This window comes from Zonotrichia albicollis, chromosome Z (genome assembly GCF_047830755.1).
Source record: "Zonotrichia albicollis isolate bZonAlb1 chromosome Z, bZonAlb1.hap1, whole genome shotgun sequence".
NCBI lineage: Eukaryota > Metazoa > Chordata > Aves > Passeriformes > Passerellidae > Zonotrichia > Zonotrichia albicollis.
In genome coordinates, this window is record NC_133860.1 from 7,878,236 (window position 1) to 7,903,500 (window position 25,265).

General features: G+C 46.1%; 1 protein-coding gene across 5 annotated transcripts in view; it reads right to left on the bottom strand.

Moving 5' to 3' along the window:
• CTIF (cap binding complex dependent translation initiation factor) overlaps positions 1–25,265 on the bottom strand; it is a 146,998-nt gene that overhangs the window by 37,368 nt on the left and 84,365 nt on the right. For 3 of the 5 annotated variants that reach the window (XM_026795318.2, XM_026795321.2, XM_026795320.2), the window contains 2 exons: positions 6,879–7,317; positions 4,840–5,169 (listed from right to left, as the gene is read on the bottom strand). In XM_026795318.2, the coding sequence (XP_026651119.2) occupies positions 4,840–5,169; positions 6,879–7,317 (769 nt within the window). The remainder of the gene's footprint in view (positions 1–4,839; positions 5,170–6,878; positions 7,318–25,265) is intronic. The other 2 variants (XM_026795319.2, XM_026795322.2) reach the window with 1 other exon arrangement.

Here is a 25,265-nt window from a genome sequence, read left to right on the forward strand (position 1 = left end):
GCTTTAGCATATGCTATAGGGTATGCACTAGGGTATACCATAGGGTATGCCATAGGGAATGCATTATGGTATGTAACAGGATATGCATTAGTATGTACCATAAGAAACAGCATGGGAAGTGCATTAGGGTATGCAATAGGGTCTGCATTAGGATATACCACAGGAAACACCATGGGAAGTTCATTAGGGTATGTAATAGGGTGTGCATTAGGATATACCATAGGAAACACCATGGGAAGTGCATTAGGGTATGTAATAGGGTGTGCATTAGGATGTACCATAGGAAACACCATGGGAAGGGCATTAGGGTATGTAGCAGGGTGTATATTAGCATGTACCACAGGATGTGCCATGGGAAGTTCATTAGGGTAAGTAATAGGTTGTGTTTAGGATGCACCATAGGATATGCCAGGGGAAGTGCATTAGGCTGTACCACAAGATATTCACCAGGGAATGCCACAGGGCATCCAACAGGATATGCACTATGGTACACCACTGAGTATGCATTAGGGTATAAATTTTGGGATGCATTAGGGTATGCCACAGAGTATCCTATGACGTATCGAATGCAGAGTGCCTTAGGGTATGCATTAGGGTGTGAAACGGGATATACATTAGGATGTGCCACAGGGTATCCAACAGGGCACGCAGCAGGGTAAGCCACAGGGCATCCTGCAGAACCAGCCCTTCTCCTCTGGCACCAAGGCAGCTCCATGTGCACGGATGGAACTCCTCTGGCAGCAGGCCAGCGGGCTCTGCTGCTCTGTGTCGAGATGTTCATTTTGTGATTTTGGTGGGGTTTTTTTCATTATTATTAAAAGAAGGTATCAGCCTTCTGTTTGATGTGCTGTTGGCCGTGGTTGCCAAGGGGAGCAGTGTACAATTACAGCCCCAGTGATGCTCACTCTAATAATACACTTGGCTCTGCATAGCTCAGATGCAGACACAGCTCTGCTATAAAGAGCACGGTTGTTCCAGCAGAGGAGTACTCCAACTTATGTTACATGTGAAGGGTTTGTGGCACATTGCTTAACACCCCCCTACTGGAAAGAAAGGAAAAAAAAAAAAAAAAAAAAAAAAAAGCCTGGGCATGCCAGTGAGTGAAACTATGACAAGCAAAAGCCTCTCAAAGGAGAAATACTTTCAATGTATTAATTAAGAAGGTATTTCTAGAGGCATGAATAGCTTGTGTATGTGTCCACTAAGATGTTCTTTCATGTCCCCAGACATCCAAGCTCCCTGGGCCCAGCTCACCCAGGTCCATCCCAAGGGCTCACATAGCTCAAAACTGCTTTTGCTGCCAAAAGACTAAACCCAATTCAATGAGGAGAAAATCAAAAACCCAAATCACAGAACCACAGATTTGTTTAGGTTGGAAAAGCCTTCTAAGACCATCAAGTCCACCCACTCCTCAGCAGTGCCCAGGCCACCAATGACCCATGTCCCCAGGTGCCACACCCACAGAGCTTTTAAATCCCTGCAGAATGGTTACCCATCACTGGGCAGCCTGTGCCAGGGCTGGACAACTCAGATGCCAAATGATCCCCCCAGTGCCAAGCTCACACATGGCAGCTCTACCACCTGTCCACCCCATGGTTCCGCTTTCCACATCTCTTTTCCTGAGAAGTTGGCAGCACCCAAACTCAAGACTTAGCCAAGATTCTGGACCAAAACATGGAGTGAAGGATAAATTCAAACCAGGGTTTTCCTGATGGATCCCCTTAGGGGATGAAGTGAACCATGCTGGCTATAGGAAGCTCTTCAGAGGAGCTGCTGGCAGGGAGGGGGATGATGTGACAACACTCCCATGCTGCAGCACTGACATCTCTTTTGGGATCAAAACAAGTACCCTGAGATAAGCTGTGAACATGTGCAACCCTTGAGCATGAGCACCTTATCAACACCTGAAAACAGAGGCGGAACCATGTTAAAAAGACAGTTTACTGCCTGTTTTGTAGGCGAAAAAAACCACCTTGTTTTAAGGTGGACAGTGTCTACAGGTCCTACAGGGATGCTGTCTGTAGGTATGCCCATGCTGGCAGGGCACCTCAACGGGTTCATGCACCAACTCCTGAGCTCCTCCGGTGGGGATGAGCTGTTGCCATCGCAGTCCTGAGGGAAAGGGACAAACAAGGCCCTAGAAAACAGGAGCATCTGCTGGGAGCAGATGGGGGGGCGAGCGGTGCAGCCCCGGCGCCAGCAGCACGGGCAGGGATCACACTGATCCCGATTTATCACACCCCGGCACAGTAATTCCCCAGCTCGCCGGTGCCCAGCAAGCTGAGCTCCTTACGCCCGGGGATCAGATTAGTCTGAAAGGTGCTAGAGAGACACAAATCCTGCTCTGCAGCAAGCGTTTTAATAAAGGTTTATTTCTCTTTTTTAATTAATGGTGAGTTATCTAAAAATGGCTGATGGAAAGTGTCTGACGGTGGAAGGGCCAGGACTGTAGCTGGGTAATGTCCTATCATCAGTCATACAAAAATGAGATTGTAACATATGGATATATATAGATCTCTGTGTGTATATATATATATATGTATACATATGGATATATAATAACTGATATCAATGTATTAATATATCATACACTAATGGGATAGTCACATTACTCTGTAACATGACATAATATCCAATATGCCTTATCAATACTGATAATACATCATATCAGTTCCAACATACCATATTGATATTGATAATCAACCTCCTTATTTCACACCAAGGTAGCTGCAATGACTCTTTTGTGTCTCATACCTGGCTCTGTCTCCAGCCAAGGCTATCAGACCTGAATACCTCAAAATATTCCTGGTTTAGGGCTTGACCCAAGTATTTATGAATCAGTTTGAGTGCATCTGATTGTTTCATTTGGAAAATGAAACAGTGCTTGGAGAAAGTCAAAATCCTTTACTATCAGAAAGGAAATGTTAAATTATTCAATTTCACACAGCAGTTTGCTTTTGACCTGTAGTGATCTGTCACCTTTTGCCCATGAAGACATTTATAAAAGATGCGCAGTTTGGGGCTGAACAAATCCCTTTTGCATATTTCTCTGTGCCTTGGCACATGAACTCGGTCACCCGCACGCCCTGCTCCCTCTTTGCACTTCAGCTCTCCACAAGGCTCCCATCACACTGGGACTGGCAGCACGTTCCTGAGAAGCACTTTGAGTCTCTCTGGAGATAGGAGATATATTATTTATCCTGCATTCATGCTGTGAAGAGCTGAATGGGAAGCCACTCAGTCTTGCACAGGATGCTACAGTATAAATCAGTTTACTGGGTCTGTTTGCATGGGTGGAATTGCTGGGGCAAGGGAATAAAGCAAGCTGGAAGAGTCCTCCCTAACCCAGGACTGCCATCAGCATCAATTGTGGACTAACACTTTGCTGCTCTCAGGCCATCATTCCTGGGCTTTATAATGGATTTCTTAGATTGCTCAGTCTAACAGGGAAAGATGCAAGAGTGACCTGGTATGGGAAGAAAGGGATGCAGAGCAGGTTTAGAGCTCCCTCCAGCCCCTTGCTGCTAATTCTGGGACTGATTCTGTCTGCAATTTTGTTCATTCTGATGGATATTCCCTTTGGAAATACTAATCTGGAAAAAATCACCAGCTGGTAGAGGTAATGGGTGGATGTGTATGCTGGCCAAGGGCTTTGCAGGGGGGAGGCTTGTTGTGTTTGATGTGCACACAGAGCAAAGACAGAAGCAGAGCTGGACCAGTCACTGTGCAGAATTTTCTGATATTGATTTTCACTCTTTTATTTTACTCCTTATTTCCCTGCTTGCTGTGTTGTCCCAATGCCAGCTCAAGGTACAGGCAGCCAGCCACAGCATCCAAGAGAGCATCTCCAACAAGAGCAGCAAGAAGAACGAGAAGATGAGTCAAAAACTGGAGTGGTGCTGAGCAACAGACTTGTATGGAGAGCAGAGAAATGAAAAGCGAGCTCTGCATGTCCCACAGATGGTGCATGAGGGAACAGCCACACGGAAATGCACTTTAAATTGAGGAAGGAAATTCATGGTTTCAGCTCTGTCTCCAGAGGCAGAAAATTGGATGTGCATGTGACATCCTCCCAGAAAACAACTGCCCAATCTAATGGTGGCACTGCAGTAAAACACACTCCTCCAGACCATGCACATTTGAGGATAGCCCTTTTTTCTATCACCCAACATTATTATAGAATTATCCAGGCTGGAAAAGACCACCAAGTCCAACCACTAACCTCATGGACCAGTGATCAGAGCCACTGCTTTTTCCTCCCCTCTGCAACTTTGCTGTCACTGATGCTTTTGGAACAGAACAACCAACCAGTTCTCCACATATCAATAAACGAGTCACCCAGAATAATGAGGAAATATGTAATTATTTCAGTTTTGTTTGTAATCAGAAACCAGAATCAAGCCAGGTAGTGCAGCCCAAAGCCTGCTCATGTACCAGCCTGGTGTCTAGGACCATCAGAGATTTGTCTTGGTGCTGCTGGTGCTGAGTTGGACCCTCCACTCTAACAGCCTACACTGAGAGACCCTCCCAGTTAATTTCTTTTCATGCTGTGGGGATGATGCCTCAAGCAGCTGACTCATTATCCAGACAGGCCCTGGTGTGAGATGCCACAGTTCTTTCAGAGTTCAAGAAATGAGAATGAAGAGCACCTTGATAATGCCCTCAGTGTCACATTATCTATGGTAACCATTGAAGATGTGCACTGACAAAACAACTGGTGCAATTTGAACTCATCAATTGGGTTCAAAAGGAATTTGGTAACAGGTCATCTCCAAATAACTGGTAAGACCAATTGAGATGATGCTCCAGGCACCTGAACAGCTAACTTTATCTCGTTACCTGCAGCATGTTGAGGAGCAGACTCCGGAATTTGGTTCCCTCCACCATGAAAAGGGCCATTTTGTCACAGAGCTTGGCTGCTGTGGAAGCAAAGCTGCGGTCTGTCACCGCTTTCTGGTAGATGGTCTTGACTATCTCCCCCAGCATCTCCTCAGAGTTGGTGGAGTTCTGGGCCTCCTCCATGAAGGTGGTGAGCTTGGAGTCAACGTCACTGCTGTTGTTCCGCATGCTGTTGAGAATTTCAATTAATTTGTCCATTTTATTCTTTTCAGGGTCGGTGGTTTCCACCGTTACTTCGTCCTGGTCCGTGAAAAGGGAAAGACAAGGCGTCTGTTACACAAGGAAAAAACAGATATATCAGCCCATGTCCTTGCACAAAGAGCAAAGGGGTAAGGGGATTGGGAAGACATAAAGAGAAAGAGAAAAGACAAAGCAATTTTTAGTAGCACAATGGTATAACATCAGCATTGGAAAGCATAAGCGCATGCATCCTGCCCAGAAATGTCCCCTTTCTCCATTTCCCACACCACTCAATCCCAAAGTCCCACCCTGAGCTCAAGGAGAACATGTCCTTGAGGGTCCTGAGCCAGGATGCCAAAGTCTGATCACCTCTGACTGTCTTTGGCATCTTGGATCAGTTTCTGGTGTCTGTGACATCATCATAATGGACATTTTTTTGTTTCTCTTTATAAAATCACTGATGCTTACAAAACCTTCAGACAACAATCCCATAACAATATATTTCATATACATATTTAATATAAAATATATACATATAAATAGATATATCTAAATAAAAATGTATTTTAATATATACACTTCATTATGTAAATTGAGCTCAAAGAAGTCACATGATCCCAGCATTGAAAAGATTCTTGACTTTTCCATCTCTTGCCTGTTACACTTTTCACTTCCCATCATTACCACAGAAATTATTGATTCCTTTCAACATTTTATTATGCGTTTGCTCCTTTTGCCCCAGTGTTAGGCATGCATCCTGCTTGCTCTGGTCTTCTCTTCTAGCCCTCCAGCTCAATCTTATATAATATAAACCTGTAGCAAATCCAATCCCAAAGGGAGTTGACCAAACCTCCCATCAGGAGACTGGTTATGTTGACAACACCCACCCAAGAGTAGGTGCTGATGAGATTTTTAGTCTTACAAGACTCTAAATTTTTGAGAAGAGCACTAAAATGAATACTCTGAAAGTCTCTACTACACTTCGATTGCTTTAAAGTACATAAAAATAACTAACAAAATCTCTTACTCCCCCTCATGCCATATCCAGAAATAGTAAATGCTCATGCATTCAAAGGTATACATTTCCAGCATGCACTCCCATGGAATTTTATATGTTCAGGTTATTTTTGCTCTGTATTTTGGAAATCTCATTAGAGATAACCCCATGGATGCTTTCTACAGTCTGACAAAAGAATCTCAAGAGAAAGAATTTGAATTTTACAGGGGGCAAATGAGATATCATCTCCAAATTCCTCAGAAATCTGTGGCTGAATATTGTTTCCAAAAAGGATTTCTCCTCCGTCACTTGCATGCAATACTTTTGTTATTGTTGGGTTGCTGGAAGGAAGGGGGAGATAAGGGCATTTCAATTCTTTGCAGAGATAAATGGATATCAGCTTTAAAGCAGCGGAGTCCAACTATTCAGCACTCAAGAGGCAAAGTTTGGGATTTAGCTCTGTAGTTGCAGAGACAAATTGCCTTTTTTACATGTTTTCTGAAAAGTGATTGAGCTCTTCAGACCAAGAGGGAGCTCATGTGTGCACCAGCCTTCCCCCATGGAAAATGGGAAAGATTCCAGTCCAAATGAAGCTGGTAGCAACCTCACCCAAGAAGTCAAGCTCAGAGCCTCAATTCTTTCACTAAAAGGCCTCCTGAAGAAGCACAAAGACACCTCAAGAGAAGTGCTGACACTGGGGGATTATGGTAAATTGGGAGCATTGATGGAAAGGTCCCTTGAGCTCACCCCATCCTTTGTACGGAGGATAGCCTGAGAAAAAGAGCAACCCAAGAAATAATACCTTTTCTTTTAGCCTCCTCCTCAGCCTGTCCTTCGAAGACTGGAGCAGGTTGATCTTGGGCCTGTCCCCGGGGCGCTCGTGGGCGCTGTCTTTCCGCTTGGTCTCGGGCTCGGCCTGCTGCTGAGGCTGCTTCTCGGCGGCCTCGGGGCCTCGCGGCGCCTCCGCGGGGACGTGCGCCGTGCACGCGGGGCTCTCCTCGATTCTCAGGTTCTCAGTCTCTTTGGCGTTTCTGTGCGTCTCCTTGTCGTTGGGCGAGTGCTTCTGGTTGTGGTGCCATCTCCGGTTCTGGCTGTAGCCGTGGTGGCCTGTCCTGCCCGAGGAGTGAGGGGCCTGGCCTCCTTGGTAGAGCTTCTGGTGGTCCCTGTTATGCTTGGTGCCACCCTGCTGATGATCCGTGTGCTGCTGGGACTTGTTCCCGCTGGGAAGCCTCTGCTGTCGCCTGGAAAGTCAAAGGAAGTCATTGAGAAGTCGGCTGACCACCGAAATTAATACTAACACTAACACTAACACTAACACTAACACTAACACTAACACTAACACTAATACTTCTTCTTCTTCTTCTTCTTAAATTATTAAATCATTATTATATAATATAATAATAATTTTTATTATTGCTTTATTGTATTTTTGTTATATATTATTATTTTATTATATACTTTTATTATATATTATTTTATTATGTTTATTGTATGTATATTATTTTATTTATTATATATTATTTTAATAATAATATTAAAACACACATTATAATACAATAATAATAACAATATTATTATTATTATAGCACATAATAAAATAATATATAATAAAAAGATATAATAAAATAGTAATATATAATAAAAATACAATAAAACAATATATAATAAAATATATATAATAAAATAATATATAATAAAAAATTTTAACTCCTGTTACCTGGAAATCAAATACACTGTCATTCAGTTTCTATTTTGCAAACTGAATGACAGTGTATTTAAAAAAAAATGTAGAAGAAAGTCAAAGGAAGTTCACTCATTCCTTCATGCTTCTGTTGGGCCAACACATCTGTTCCACCATACAGCTTGGCCCTTGGAAGGGGACCACAAATGGGGAGGCAGTTTCTTGTCATCTAACAACTCATGCCCCTAAATTTCTTTCAGTGACAGCCATATTTCAGGTGAAAGTTTTTGTGAAATTGGACAACATGACTTTAGTTCACAGGAAAAATTCTCTCAGGCTTTTGTGCTAAATTCTCTCAGGTTTCTGTGTTACTTCCACACTAACCAGGAAAAACAGCAGCAGCAAGTCAGGTAGGCAGGAAATGCCAGGAGATATTTTTTCTGAAGGCTTTAGAGCTCCTGATACACCTGGCCTACAGCACCACTTTCTCCTCTTGCCTGCCAACATGGCACACTCCTGCATGGGCTTGCAGTGAACTAGTTCAAGTGTATCAGGGATTTATAAGCGGAAAAAAAATAAAAAAGCAAGATATTAAGTAAACTGGTAATCTGCCCACACCAAATGGTTTTGTTTGGCCTTATTTTATACATCTCCTTCAGGACTGCTACACCAGGACAGGACACACACATGGATGAAAAGAGGAACAAACTTGGCTTTGGCAGCATGGAGAGCATGGCATCCAGGACCACAACCTCCAGAGAGAGACCTATGTGTACAGAGCTCCTGATGGATAACATGGAAACCCAACAGCCACAGAGAGGAGGAACTGCCCCCAAAGGGTTTACTCGAGAGACTACAACATCTCAGAAAGAATGAGCAAGCCCCTGAGTGCTGGCTGTAACCGGTAGCCGAGATGGCAAATCCCCAACAAAACAACAGTTGAATGGAAGAAATGCTTTGGCAGTCTCAGGCATCTCAGATTTCCAAACAGGCTGCAGCGTGGCTTTCCCCAGTGGAGAAGGCAGAGCCAGAATGCCATCATCCAGGATGCACCTAAGATGGAGAAGGTCCTGGCACTGGCTGCCTTCTCCAGGGCTCCTAAGCATGGCCACCCTAAGCATGCTGGCATCCCCTGCCTGATGCCTCGTTGATATTGGTCTTGGTTCTGAGAGCCCATGGGGTGTTTTAATGCCTGGCCTTTACAAGGCTGCTGGGAGCAGTGCTAGAGGGTGACACAGGACATCTCCCCAGTATCACCCCCAAAAACAAGGAAACAACTTTAAACACTGCGGTGACCACAGTGGTTTGTCTCTGTAGTGGTTCTGTAGCCATGATAAAACCCCTGGTCAGCCTCACTCCTTATCCCAAACCCCCACCCCAATCTGGATAAATAGCAGTGTTTACTTTAAACCCATCCCACAGCAATTAGTTTTATTTTCATCACTGGCACTGCTCAGCTAAGGGAGCTCGGATGAAGGCAGCAACCATTCACAAATACATTTCAATGGTCAGCAGTCTCCAACCCTGCCTGCCAAAGCCATCTGCCCACGGAATCTGTATTCCTTGGCATCCCCAGGAATCAAAACCTATTTTCTGAGGCCAAATGGCTTTTAACCACAAAGAGTGAGGGCTCATGTTTAACAAATGCAGGACGAACAGGCTTGTTCATGGCACTGGAAAGAATTTGTGTTTACTCTCAGACCACCAGATCCGGTTTTCTGAGATACTCAGTCTGTAGTTTTTGGTTTTTTTTTTTTTTCCTTTTTCTTTTTTTCCCTTGCAAACTGAATGGCAGGGAATTTAACAAAAAAAAAAAAAAAAAGGAAAAAAAAACCCAAAACGGAGATGCGAAAAGCTTTCCTGTTTGCTGGAGCCTACAAGCATTTTATGAGTACAGATTCTCCACATCAAGTTTTCCTGGCATTTCTTTGTTTCCTCTCAGTAATGCAATCGCATAAACCACTTTGTAAAGAGCAATGCTTATTAAAAGGGGAATGTCAAAATAAAAGTTAGTTAAAAAACTTATCTGGTACTAAGGCCTCACAGGCCCAAGTATACAAGAGCTTTGCTTTCTGTGGTTTTGCTCTTCTCTCAGACATCTGAGTTTAACTGTTTGGTTGCATTTCAAGTCTTGGCTCATAAGCCAGTCAGCTTGCTACTTTATTTAATTTGTAAATATTGCACAGAAATTACAGAAGTTGCACAAAGACACGGCTATAATTTCAGAAGCAAGACAAAATGCCTGGAAATGAGCTGGGAACCAAACTTGGCCATAAACTCCTGCAAGACACGCACACAGGGACAGTTTTTTTTCTAAAGACATATTATAAACCTAACCCTTAATGTTTAAGGGCTACGAATGAAAAAAGGTTTAAGATTAAAAAAAAAAAAACAAACTAGTTAAGCCAATGTGGAATGTGCAAGATTGTTCATTTTGTGGCTGTTGCAATAGGATGGGGGAGAGCAGAGAGCCCTGCCCCTCCAGGGGACAGCTAAAAGGTGATGTCCCCATGGCATGGGCAGAGCAAACACAGACCAAAGCTCTGCAGTCACTGGCCAAAGGGTGAAAACATCAGAGTTTAAAGTTTTGGGAGAAAAATTGCAAAGAAATAAAAGGCAAAGGAAGGAGAATGGCAAACAAGGAGCAATGTCTGTGACTTGGCAGCAGTCAGGGGTCTAGACAATCATCCAGCTTTCAGGCAAAGACTCGCTGTGTGCTTTTATCTTCCCAACACCCCAGCGAAGAAGAAAAGCCAAGAAGAAATAGGATCTGCAGGAAAGAAGAGCCAAAGCAGGGAGAACAGGGCTCACATCTTAAAACTTGACTGCACAGCACCTCAAAGCCTGGGAGGTGCTTGCTCTCAGGTGTCACCAAGGTGCTGGGGACACAGAGAGCCCCAGGAAAGGACAAAACGGGGACCTGGTGTCCAGCCACACTCCCACTGTGGGTTATTGGAAACAACCTCGTGCTTGTTTAAGGGCAGCACTGTAGGTGCTCAGATGGCAGCTTAAGGTGATGTCCCAAGATGGGGTCTCAGGGTGACGTGTCAAACCCAGGGAACCAGGCCAGGGAAACATCCAAATGCACCTCCCAACCCAGGCTTTCAGGTCTGAGATGCTGAAGGGAGGAAGCTGCAGCTTGAATTACACAGCAACACCTCCAAGTAATGCAAGAATTCACCCCAGTAAAATGGTGCAGTCACTGGGAAATCATTCCTCTGTCCCCCTCTGCTCATCCTGAGCCATAAGGATGCAGTGCCTTGCAGGGAACCATAATTCAGTGACAAGAAAAAGCATCTGGGCAGTACAATGGTTTCTTATCTCTTGACTCAATTTAACATTAAATTACTATTTTCACTTCAAAGGCCAAATTCCAATTCAGCTCAAAACTCCCCCTGACTTCAGTGGGATTTGGCCATCGGACAAAATGGAAACTAAAGAGACATTGAGAGTCACAAAGAAATTGCAAAAGTACTAAAAACCAAGGGGAGACAGTCAGGGCTGCCAAGCTGGAAATAGGATGGTATTGCTTCTGCTATTGTTTCTCCACCCATTTTTTTATTTAATTAACTAAATGAGACACCTTTCAACAGAATTTAGATCTGACAAATGTCTGTTCTGTCGGAGAAGCCTACGCAAACAAATGTAATGCTTCAGCTGTCTCGGCGATTACCAGCCTACGTGCTCAGAAATACATGATTCCTCTACGTTTTTACTACATCCTTTGCTCCCAAGGAAAGGAGCAGGAAGGCACAAGTCTGGGGAAAATAACTCTAGACACGTGGACAGCTGTGGGCTAAAACACAGTTGCTCTGTCCTGTCAGCCTTGCCCACATCCCCAAGAGTGAGATGAGTCCTTTGGGAGCCCCCACCATTTGTCTGGCATGTGGGGAGCTGGGGGATAATGTGGGGCTGCATTCTCCTGGTGGCTGCACAGAGATCTGGGTGAGCGATTCCTACAAACACTGAGAGGTGAGCAGGCACATAAGAGCACTGGTCCTCTGAGGGGCAGCTGAGGGAGCTCAGGTGGCTCAGGAGGGACCTTCTGGCTCTGACAGGAGGATGCAGCCAGGTGGGCATTGGGCTCTTTTCTTAGGGAACAAGGGATGGGACAAGAGGAAATGGCCTCAAGCTGTGCCAGGTGAGGTTTAGATTGGATACTGGGAAAATTCCTCAATTGAAAAGGATGTCACACCCTGGCACAGCTGCCCAAGGCAGGGATGGAGTCCCCATCCCTAGAGAGTTTAAAAGCTGTGTGGATGTGGCACCTGGGGACAGGGGTATGTGGTGGGCAGGGCAGTGCTGGGGCAATGGCTGGACTCAATGGTCAAATAGGTCTTCTCCCACCTAAACAATTCTGAGATTCTATACATTTCCAGTGGCACTTAAGACACTTATCCCCATGACACAGAGGACCTTGTATGGCCAAACAGACTGAAATCCCATCCTGGGACTGAGGGACCACGTCCAAATGCTGGTTCCTGCCTTTGGAGAACCTGCCTGGATACTTGCCTGCAATCTCAGCCAATTTCCCCATGGCACAAACCTTCCAGGACACCTTAAGCTCCTTGCAGAGCTGAAATTCTGATTTAGTCCTGCTTTTGTGCAGAGCAGAATACCTGGTGGGCACAGCCAGGGCCAGTAATTAACAACTAAAATGGACTTGCAGACACTCAGGTAACCTTCTCCACTCCTTGCGTCCTTCTGGTGCTTGAATGAACACATTCCTCACTGCATTTGACAGACAGTAAGTTTCTCTGCACCCTTTTGTCTGCTTGGGCAGGGTCTCATCTCTGTGTGAGGATCAGGAATATAATGCTAAGTTTTGGAAGTATCTCTTGATCAGCTTTGTTATTAAAATGCCTGCAACTAATTAACAACCACTGTTGGAAAGGATGGATTAAGATCACAGAATCATTGAATAGTTTGGTTTGGAAGGGACCTTAAAAATCATTCAGTTCCACCTCCCAGCCACGGAAAGGACACCTTACACTACATCAGGGTGCTCCAAGCCCCATCCAGCCTGGCCTGGAACACTTCCAGGATCTACTACTGGAATGGACCCTGTGGGACCTTCCATTCCCAAAACGACCCCAGATCCCCCTTATCCATGACACCCCTCAAGGCTGGGGGAGCAGAGCATCCCCAAGGAACTCAGCAGCTTCTCCTGCAAATGGAGGACTGGTGGGAATCACTGTGGGATGTCAGGCCACCTCTCCCACCTTCTTTCTGAAAATCTCAACACAATTTTTCATTAAGCGAGGGAAATTAGGAAGGGCCTGTCTTAGAGTCACCACCAAAAGAGCAAAATTCTCAATTTAGCATTTGGGTTATTTCTGGCTGAACTAGCTAGCTGCCCAGGAAACTCAGCCTGAAGAGGGAAAGGGCAGGAAAAAGCAAAATCCTCTGAAACATCCCAGAACAAACCCATGTCTCTAGGCCCAGTCTTTCTGAACTAAGCATATTCCAGCCAGACCACAAACAATTGGACTGGTATCCCAAAACAGGCACTGCTGGAGAGATTTGGGCATGGCAGGACTGCTGTGGTCAGAAACATCCATCATCACTGGCTTTGAGCCTTTAAGAGATGTTGTGGTCCATTCTGGAGGGACAGAAGCATCCCAGTCAGGATGGGATGGAATTTTATTGCACCTTAAACTACCAAGAGGTAGGTACAAAGAGGTATGGGGAGTACTGTTACTGATATATAATGAGGAAAAAGGTCTGAATTTCTATTTTATAGGCCTGACTTCCCCCACAAGTACTCTTCAGCAAGACTACCTCCATGAAAAGCACTCTGATGTTTCACAGGCATGGATAATGGTAATTCAGCACTGCTTTGATGCAGGGAGCATCACAGCCCAACCCCAGCCATTTTCTATCCTTGCTATGGCTGAGAATGGGAAACACTTGAATAAGCTTGATGGTTCCACACAATTTAATCAAAAACCTCTAAAGCCCCCAGAAAGCAATAACCACCAGAAGAACACAGGATTTGTGTTGTGTTTTCCCTTTGGCTTTCTCTCTCAAACTGGTTTCACTTGGCTCCAGTTTCATTTTTGTTTGCATTTTTCTCAGATGAGAAGGGAACAAGATGTCATGTTCACTCCTGAAAACAAAAATGAAATTATTCACACTTCTTTCATGCCTTTCTGTCACCAGGGGTAGAGACCACCCCAACTGCTAGATTGAGCCCACATCATCTGGACGGACACGGCATATTGGAAGTGCAGAAAGTCCACCTGTCAAAATGGTGGTGATCAAGATTTAAAACCATCTTTGAACAGCTGAGATGAAGTGCATAGTTTGAGTCTTACACGTATGCATCTTTACAAACATACAGCGAATGCCAGAAGACAAGCACAGCCAACCAAAACAATGCTGTGAGGGGAGAGATGTTTGTGATGAGGCTCAGAGTCTCTGGCTGCTGGGAACAGCATTATGAAACCCTCATGTGAGTCGCCTACATGGGCACAATGCTCTTTGTCACCACCTTGGTCCTGAGGTACAATCACGGCTGACAACCCTTCCTTTGGGCCTGGACACCACATCTGCTGGAGAAGATTTCATTTGGTCCACTAGAGCATAATTAGACTCGCTATAAAGCAACATGGTAGCACTGATTTTCACAATGATGGTTGTAAAACACCAGCACAGGCTGCTCAGAGAGTTGGTGGATGCCCGACCCCCAGAAACACTCGAGGCCAGTTTGGACAGGGCTCTGAGCAACTGAGGTCTAGTGCAAGATGTCCCTAACCACGGCAGGGGATGGGACTGGATGAGCTTTAAAGGTCCCTTTGAACCTGAACTATTGCATTATTGTGATTCTGTGTCTTTACAGCCCAAATTCCCACTCACAATCACATGGATGAACGACCAACTCATCCCACCCCACTAACAGGCCCACCAGCCTGCAGACTGTGCTGCAGCAACAGAGAGAGCCCTGCTGGGCTGAGGGGACATGGCACAACACCCCCTGGGATAGCCTCACAAGCACTGAAAAGCAAACCTCGCTGCTGCTGAAGCCCAGGGACAGCCCTCACACTGCAATGCTTGGCTGCACGGGCTGCCTGAGTCAGCTATTTTCTACCAAGCTTCATGGAAATGAATCTTCAGGAGGAATTTAAGGAGCTGTTTTGCAACAGCAGCTTGGGAAAGATATCCCAAGTGCAGATGGCATGTGAGATAGCTCTGAAACAGCTCTTTTAATGCTTTGCTGGATCTCCCACAAATCATGAGGGATGTCAAGACAGAGGCCCTTGCTGCATAGAGCAGGCAACCAGTTAGGAAGGCACCTCCTGGACTCCTGACTGCTGTGGCTGGTGTAGAAATCACTGCTGTGATTTCATGTAGAAATTGCTTGGAAATTACTCTCTTCAAAAACTACATTACTTGGAATTACGTTGTTGAATTCTCAGCGTAAACAAGATTGCAGAAATTACATAAAAGCCATCGGAAAACACAGTGACAAGGAACTGCGTCCAGTTTAGACAAAACAGTTTAAATTAAGACACGACCACAGTACACAATGTTTCCCAAACACAAACGGATCCTGGACTACTGGTAAGAATGTGGCTTGAATGAATATGGAATCATCTTTTACTACTTTGCAATAAAAGAGCTTATACTTCAGACTCCAGGCTGCCTCCTTTAAAAATACACCCAGGCTGATCAGTTAACCCGAGATCTGATAATCCTCCAAGAGATATAAACTTTAAAACCACGCCAAGATGCACAGACACAGCCCACCACCATCCTCTGTGGTCTGTCCCCCAAGACACATCCTAAATAGTACAATGAGCCCCCACCTGCTGCCTTTGTGTTCAGCTGTCTTCCTTTAGACCCCTGTGCCTCTTTGACCTGCAGCAAGGAGACATCCTAGGTTTTTTTTTTTTTCCATATCCTATTTATACCAGTGCTTTCTAGTAGCACTGGTATAAATATTTCAGAAGAAATAAATGTCTTTCCTGTAGGAGCTAAGGCAAGATTTGACAGGATCTCCTGACAGCTGTCCAGACATATGAGATGACCCAAAGTCAATGGCAAGCAATTACTTCCGCCACAGGGATCCAGTAAAACATCAACCCAAGCTGCAGAGATGCTTCAGACTTAGGTGTGCCAGAATCCTTTATCAAACACATTAAAATAAATTCTTTAAACAAGATGCAGCAGCCTATAGCATTTAATGTAGAGATGTGGGAGCCAGGATTGATCCAGAAATTGATTTATTGCAACCCAGTGACAATCCTAAGCTGTTTCCTGTATGTTTACTTAACTCTGTCCCACTGTCAAAAAGAGGAGTTCACAGAATTATAGATGGTTTGAGATGGAAGGGGCCTTTTACAGGTCATTTAGCCAACCCCCTCTGCAACGAGCAGGGTCACCTTCAACAAGAGAGCTCTCTGCTCCTGACCCCACTCCTGTGTCCTCTCTCATGCTACCCCTAACACTCCCACAGAATTGCTAAGCTGTGCCAGGGTCTGATTCACTCCCAAAGCTTAATTTCTCTTGGATGAGTTTTCACTTGTCAGTTTGGACGGGAGCACACTGCCTGGGGGCAGGCACAGATCTGGGCCACCTTCTGCAGCTCTGCTGTCACGTAGCTGCTGGTCCTTGCTGCCTGGGGACCTGCACCCCCAGCTTTAACCAGGAAATTAGGGAGATCCGTAGCATCTGCACAATGCTGGGAATGGCTGGAGCAATGTTAGTTTAAAGGAAAGAAAGAGGCTTGTTGTCCACTCGTGCCCTGGAGGCTGTCCCGCTAAATAAAGACATTATCAGAGAAAGAGCAGAGACACAGCGCCTTCATGCCTGTCAATGACCCCGACACCTTCTGAATCAATCTAAGGACTCTCTTTCCCACAGATGGTCCCTTGGAGACAGACTGCTGTGGCTGTGGTAGGAATAAATGGAAACAAAACAGTTAACAAATAACCAAAAATAGAGCACAGTTACTTTTTTTTTTTTTTAATATGGAGATGAAAAATCCCTGGGTGATTTATGTGCCAGCAGAGATATTAGCTGCATATAATAGATGCAATATTTTTAATACTAATATTTTGGGCTGAGACAAGAGCCGGAATGGAAAGTATTTCCAGTGCCTTGACTTCTTTATTTTGCAAACATCAGTTGCTAACTGGGGTCAGACAGAAATATTGTTTCTGCAACAAGAGCCCAAACAACTTAAGCTGGCAACTTCTTCGCACACTAACCATGCCAGGAGGCCCTGCAGAGCTTTAGCTTGTTGCTCCCTCCCAGGTCCCCGGGGCCAATGTCCCCAGCTTGGGCTTGCAGGCAGAAGCAGTGGGTGGAAGATGCTCTTTTGCTGAGAGGGTGGCTCCTTGCCATGGCCAAAAACTGGAAGTCACCACTCAAACCATGCCACCATGAAGTGCTGCTGGGCTTCTTCAAATGGGCCAGGTTTCATTGAATGGCACTGTATGAGACAGTGGGTGCCATAAATCCTTTCATTTATACCCACTGAAAGTACCAACCTGTGCTGGCCCTCATCTCTGAGCTCAGTTGCCAGATACCCTGGGGAGCAATTTGGCAGCACGAAGCCCTGGGTGCTCATTCCAAGACAGTGGCACATTTATACTTGAGGAGAGAAAGAAACAAGTTATTTCACCTCTATTCACTCCAGCAACCAACTGCTGGCAACACCTCCATGAGCTCACACTGGAAAACAAGGTGTAGATGGATAAATCCATTTCCAGTGCCGAGGAGCCGGCCGGAAACACTACACCGAAGAGAAAGCCATTTCAAGAACAGATCGGTTTCCTAGTGCAGAGGAACCTGCCGCTCTATTTCCTTCCCTCAATTCTGGCTGGCTGAAATAGCAGCACGTAGCCAGCCGTGTTTTGCAGTGTGTGACACTGAGAGAAGCCCTGCAGGGCAGGCTCAAGGGTGCCAGGGCTCACACACAGCAGGATCTGGTGGCCACAGGCTCACTGCAAGGTCTGTGGTGGGGGAAGGTCCAGCTAGAGACTCCTTCCACCTTCCCACCTTGGTTTCCTCACAGCCAAAGGGGAGATGCTGAGAGCAGTCCTCTGCCAAAAGCCACCCTGAGGTTGGTGAAACACTGATGAGGTGTTTCATTGTCCATCTGTCTGGCTGTCTGTCCTGGGGATGGCTCTTGCATTCTTTCTCTGTGACCCATCCTACACCCCAATGCCTGCCCACACAATGAAGGCTTTCCTCACATGTTGGGTAAAAATAAATAAATCACACCACCAGCTACCAAAGCAACACCAATACAAGCAATAGCAAAGACATGGACCTGCTGGACTGAGTCCAGAAGAGGTCATGGAGATGCTCTGAGGTCTGGAGAAAGGCTGGGGAAACTGGGGATGTTCACCTGGAGAAAAGAGGCTCCAGGGAGACCTCACTGCTGCCTTCCTTAAAGAGTGCTTTACACTTTTACTTTTTACACAGGCAGATAGGGATAGGACAAGGCGGAATGGTTTCAAACTTAAAAAGGGGAGATTTAGATCAGATGGTAGGAAGAAATTCTTCCTGTGAGGGTTGGGAGGCCATGGCACAGGGTGCCCAGAGCAGCTATGGCTGTCCCTGGATTCCTGGAAGTGTCCAAGGCCAGGTTGGATGGGGCTTGGAGCAACCTGGGATAGTGGAAAGCATCCCTGCTCATGGCAGGGGAGTGGAACAGGATGATCTTTAAAGTTCCCCGCAAACCAAGCTATTCTAGGATTCTGTGAAGATGACCAAGGTGTCCCAGGAGGAGAATCAAAAATTGCTCAGAGTGTTCTGGAGCATCTCTTCTATGAGGAAAGGCTTAAAAAGTAGAGGGCTCAGCCTGGGCAAGGCTCTGTAGACTGTTTATTGCAGCCGTTCAATACTTACAAGGGAAAGAAACCTTAAGATCATCAAGTCCAACCACCAAGAAGGGAGAGCACTGCTGGGAACCAGCATTGCTTGCTCCTCTCACCCTCTTCCTGGTGTGCCCTGCTGGTCACCAAGCCAGGCGACCTTGTGTCACCCATCACACCTCTCTCTCCTCTTGCTCTTGTGGCCCTTCTGTCCAGCTCCAGCACACCAACAGCACATCTAAGTGCAAGTTAAGAACTGCTGATGCAGGATGGCACGGCAAGATAAGGGGAGTAATGTCCCAGCTGGAAGGCACAGCCAGCGGCACATGCGGACAAAACGCCCGCCCCGCTCACACACCGTAATTCATCAGGCCAGCTGAGCCCTGCCAGGACCTGCAGCCCTGAGAACTAATTTAGTGTAATAACTCCCAGTGACACTGCAGAAAATCAAACCAAAATTATGGTCTGTCTCTAACCTGCCTTCTGCCAGCCCCTCGGCTGTGGCGCTGCCGCCGCCAGCTCTGCTCGGGCAGGCAGGGCAAGCACCCACAGCTGGGATTGCCATGACTATGAACACTTGTTTCCTTGAGGAGACTTATCCTAAAGGACCAGCACTGCAACAAGGAGCTCTTCATCTTGCTCTCGAGTATGCTCAGCTTCAGCTGGTACAGCTTTCTTAGTCATGGGGTTTAGTTTTAGGTGACTCTGTGAGAAGCAGGGAGCTGGACTTGATGATCCTTATGGGACTCCTCTATTTTGACATAGTCTGTGATTACGACAAGGGGGAATGGTTTTAAATCAAAGGAGAAGATATTTAATTTAGGTACTAGAAAGAAATTATTGACTGTGAAGGTGGGCAGGCCCTGGCACAGGTTGCCCAGAGCAGCTGTGGCTGCCCCTGGATCCCTGGAGTGCCCAAGGCCAGGCTGGATGGGGCTTGGAGCAGCCTGGGACAGTGGGAGGTGTCCCTGCCCATGGCATGAGGTTGGAACAAGGTGATTTTCAAGGCTCCTTCCCACCCAAACTATTCTGTGATTCCTTATGGAGATGCACCCTTTATTGCACTTGTTCCTGAAAACAAGACCTGTCCTTCATCATTGGTTCAAATTTTCTAAGTATTAGACATAACTGCGCCTCTTATTTTAACATCTCTGCTTAGGTGCTTTCAGCTGCTTAGAAGAGTTTCTTGCATCATGACATTCTGAACACTGTGGTCTACCTAAATACTAGTACTCCTATTTTCCATTGCAGACAATATCCCACCAGACTCACTTTTGTGCTTGAAAATAAAAAAAAAAGAAATCACTCCTGCATTTGCTTCTCTTGGAGAAGAGTCAGCTTTTCATAGGTACCACTATGCTGGCTCCACTCCCCCAGAGCCTGCTCGGCAGGGATGGCTGTGACACCCCTGTTGGGCTTGGGGTGCTCCCTCTGCACCCCCAAGTCCCCTCCAGAAGCCTCATCAGCTCCCAGGAGGGCATGGAGAAGACAGGAGCATAAGGATGAGGATAAACCCCTGACTTCCAGATGCTGCTTCAAGGGTTCAGACCCACGTGCTGTTCAACCTAATTAATTTGATTTGGAAATCCTACTGAGAAGGAAAGGAGTGTTTAAACTTCTTCAATTCCCTTCCCTTCCTCTCTCTTTCTTCTGTTCAGCAATGCGCTGCAAATCATTTAGCTCAGTGCTAATTTTCAGTTCATCTCAAGCATTTAATTTTGTTCCAGCTAGAAATGGCCCTTTGGCCCTAAAATAACATCTTGATATTGTTGTTTTTAATAAACATCCTCTCCTCTCACTGCAAAGCCCTCAGCAAATGGCTCTGAAAGAACAAAAGACATTTCTGTATTGTTTTAAGTTCTCTTCCTTTCTGAAAAACCTCAATTAAGACGGTGAAAAAGCTACTATACTCTGTAATTATGAACTCATTTCTATTCACTTGCCCAGCAGGAGAGCTTTGTCCTGTTGACCTCTGGGAACGGGTTTCTAATTCTCTTCCAAAATTTCACAGCCTTAAAATCGACACATTCAGCTGTAAAATATGTTCACCTTCACCCAGTATAACTTGAGATCTTCAAACCTGGTGTGAGAGCTGCTCCTGGGACTATTTTTATTTTGTGAGAGGAGCCTTAGCGCTTGGCCATGAATGGACTGGCTCTGGAAATAGTGCAACCCCTTCAAGGCAGCCTGAAAACTGCATGAATATGGGCTGTCAGCTGATTGTAAGGAGTTTTCAAACAAATACCTTGCATGTCACACTCCTGGGTGATGGCTGGCATACTCTTTATCTTTCCAGTACCAGAACTACCTGGCCTCAAGAGGATGCATCCCAACCTCTTGACTTGCCAATGGGATGCTTGTGGGAAGAAGTGTGGAGACTTATTTTGGTTAAGTTCCATTGGGGAAAAAAAAATCTTGTGAGACAAAACGCTGGGACAGCTTGGTTATGTGTATCTTCAAACTCCCAGTGCAAGATTACGGAAGGGAAACCAGAAGGAAAGCAATTTTTAATAAGAAAGGAAACAGCAGAAAAGAAGATGATGCCTGACAACACAGAATTAGGTAAAAATGAATGCAGAGGAGCAGATTTTCACATAAAATGAATTAGTAATGTCCTTCACACACAAGATAGAAAAATAGCTTTAAAGTAAGTCCTTTATATAGGACTATAAATCACACTGCCTTAGAGCCAGTTACCAATCCTCCCATGACTTCATGTGTCCATAACACACCTCAGAACATACATTTATTTCATCTTTAAACTTAGGACCAAATCTAAGGGAACACATAAACATCCACAACACAGCTGAGGCCCAGCTCATCCACCAATTTCCCAAAATCCCACTCAACTCCAAAGGCTTGGGTCAGCTCATGTTTTGCCTGAAATATAAACCCCAGCCCTGATGGCCACTCCAGGGGTCTCCTCAGACCTCAGGACACACCAGAAGAATCAACTGGACATCCACACACCAGCTCTCTGCCAGAAGAAAGAAGATGCTATCTCTTCTGGAAGAAGGTGCAAGTTGACAATTGCTGTGACAGTGAGCTGGGGGCTGTAGCTCCACCTGTGATGACAACAGCTCTGCTGACACCTGACACCTGTTTATGAGAAAAACAAGGGCAAAAAGAGGCTACTCCATACCTCACACAGGGTGCTGAGAGATCACCAAGGCAGTTTGGCTTGTAGACCTTGGAAATGTCACCATTGCCTCCCTCCTATTTCTCTTTTTAATTCACTGTATGCTTTGTGACTGATGTGTTGAGTTATATTTGATCACAAGGAGGTAAGAAAAAGAACAAGGGTGCAGGTATTTACTTCACCATATAACTTAGGGCTTGGGTTGCAAGGGACCTTACAGATCAACCCATTCCACCCCCTGCCATGGGCAGGGACACCTTCCACTACCCCAGGCTGCTCCAAGCCCCATCCAGCCTGGCCATGGACATTTCCAGGGATCCAGGGGCAGCCACAGCTGCTCTGGCAGCCTTTGCCAGGGTCTCACCACCCTCACTGGGAACAATTCCATCCCAATAGCCCATCCAACCCTGCCCTCTGCCAGTGTGAACTCATTCCTCTTTGTCCTACCCCTACATGCCCTTCTAATCAAAGTCTCATTCCCAGCTGAGACTGAGATGCCCAGTCTCAAGTGTCTGTTCTTGCTGAAGAGAGCCCAGAAAAAATCCTTGCCCCAGGACTCCCTCCAGAATGAGGTGTTTTGGCTCAACTCCTCCCACATCTCTTTGTTTTTCTGACTTCCTTGGTTCTGGTCAACATAGGAAGGCAAAATAAAGCAAGGAAATATGTTCTCTATAAGACGAAGAGGCTAACTTTTCTTATGTGGGGGAGAAGCATCCTCCAAAGTTCACTGAACACATCCCCTCTGAGCATAATAGGAAGTTGGGCCTCCAGTTCATATCTGGTCAATGTAGTTATGGACACACAAAGTAGGACCCAGCTGGCAGTGACACTGAAGATGCCTCACAGCATCTTGTTTGGCTTCCAGCCACTTTGGTGCTGGTATCATAAGGTCTGGAGTCTGACAGCTCCTTGCATGGAGTTTGAGACAAGCTAGGGCACCTGAAATAGCACTTGTGATCACGGAGGAGAAGCCCAGCAGGCTCTGATAAAGGTGAACACTGAATGAGGTCTCCCATGTTCCCTGCAAAGCCTTGGATTCAAGAGTGGATGCTCTCCTAACCTTCTCCACAGTGGTAGAGCCACCATGAGCTCCTGTTTACTCCAAAATGCTCACAAAAATTACAGAATGTGGTTTGGAAGTGGGTTGGAAAGGGCTTTTCAAGACCACATTATTCCACCCCTGCCATGGACAGGGACACCTTCCACCCGACCAAGCTGTTCCAAACCTTCACACTTGAGAGGAGCCATCAGTGACAACAACTCATTGACCTCCAGACCAGCCCCTGATACCACACAGTAAAAAGGTACCTAGAAAATACTGAATTTTCATAAAAAACACCTCCACCATAGCTTCCACCACTACAGCCAAACAGTACAGTTCTGAATTTTTTTTTTTCTGGAGCAATTATTTTGCTTTTGGTGAAGCAACATCATAAGACCCTGAGCCTATTCAGCAGGTCATACATTTCTATCAAGGTTTCATAACAGTAACATGCTTTGCTGATGGTACATAAAATCTTTCAAGCAGTGGCAGAGATGGATAAAAACAACCTGCAAAAGCCTCCTGATGCCAAAAAGTCTATTGGCAGCTTGGCTATTTGGATTAAATTTAGCCTGCAGGACAGGGGTCACTTCAGTCACCAAGACTGTGAAGAAAAAAAGGGTATTAAAGGTCTTGTGTTTTAGAGTTTTTATGTAATGACAAAGCCATTCAATAGAGAGGTGGCAACCCTGCAGCTGGGAAATGCACTCAGCTTGCTCCTGCCACTGCCTCCTGGCATTAGAAAAAAAGGAACAATGAAAGGAAAGGATAAAATTTGCTTAGATGGGTATCTTTTAACCCTTCTGCAGGAGTCTTTAGCTAGGAACACAAGGAGGACAGTGCAGATATGGAGAATAGCAATGGACACACATCCCCTGATGTCCTGCACAGGAGCATCACGTCCTGCCAAAATCACAGAGGTTTATCTTTCTCTTGCCACTGGTGTCGAGCCCGAAGAGCTCTCTGACTTTTAGAGCGGTGCTTTGTCCTTGCACATACATAAAATGCAGAATCTTTTTGACTGTTGCCAGCACCAGGAAAGGAGCTGTGAGCACAGCACCCCCTCTGTGGTGTGCTCTGCCAGCAGGATGGTGGCCACACCACCTGCCCTCGGGGGTGAAGCATGGCTGGGCATATTTTCACTGATTCCCCCAACACATCAGGCCTCAGTGCTGCCAACACACCAGAAAAAAATGAGAACAGCTATGTAGAGAACCTCTACTCAGCCTCCCACAGCTTGAGACATGGGTGACAGGCAAAACAAATTCCCCAGTGGGCGCTGAATACCAGCTGCTCCACCTCACTGCTCCTGGTGTTTTACATGGACCACTCGGATGATGGGAGGACCCCACACATGCAGCTCTGGGGATGGTGCTGGGGCAGGTGACTTGCTCTTAGATAAGCTGACCCAGGACTCATGCTAGATATAAATTTGGCTGAACTTCAGATGGCTTTTGCAGAGCTGTTGAATCATCTGTGCCCTGTAGGTACCAGAGCTCAGATTACTGCACAGGAATATCACAGAATCCTAGAATGGGTTCAGTTGGAAGGGACCTTAAAGCTCATCTTGCTCCATCCCCTGCCATGGGCAGGGACACCTCCCACTGTCCCAGGGTGCTCCAAGCCCCATCCAGCCTGGCCTTGGACACTGCCAGGGATCCAGGGGCAGCCACAGCTGCTCTGGGCACCCTGGGCCAGGGTCTCACCCCTGACAGTATCTGCATCAGCCCCCAGCCTCTGCCAGGCAAGGCTGAACCAGCTGACACGTGTGAAGCAGCATTTACTACTCTGAGCTCTCAAGTTTATTTATCCTTCACTTCCCTGGGTGACTCTGGATCCTCTCATCAACAAGCAGAAGGAAAAAAAAAAGGCAGAAAACTTTTGCTTTCCATTTTATCTCATCTTAAATCCCCCTTGCTGACAGCTCCATCTCACTGGCACCACATGGTCCTGCAACTCCCACCCGAGCCTGTATCTTGCCCCTGAATGAGGAGACCTTGCCCTTGGAGGAGCAATGTGGGCCAAGCTGATTCCTGGGGTGTTTTACGACAGGGTGAAGCGGCAGAGTGCCTTTATGGTGTTTTGAAAGGAAATTGTACAGGAACAATGTCCCGAGCAGCGTGGCTATTGAAAACCCTTCACAAAAGGAGTTTGTCACAAGAGGAAAAGCAGCTTAATCAGTTGAACTAATCACTGTAGGTGGTTGAGTGTCCCCGAGGATCTGTAAAATTAAATATAATGGGAAAAGAAATATATCACAGCTTGCCTACGCTCCTCAGTGGAGCCGCCAGCGGATATGGGACGCTCCCTGCCTGGCCCTGAGCCCACCATGACCATCCTCTGGGCTGTCCCAAGGCAGAACCACCTCCTTGAAGACCCACTTGGCTGGGCTGGGAGGAGCCCCAGGAGGTTTCTCAGCAGTGCAGGCCCTGGTGGGGAGCTGGGACAGGGATGCCCACTGGGTGTGCTCACCCCAGATAACCCGTGCGCGGCGTGGGCGG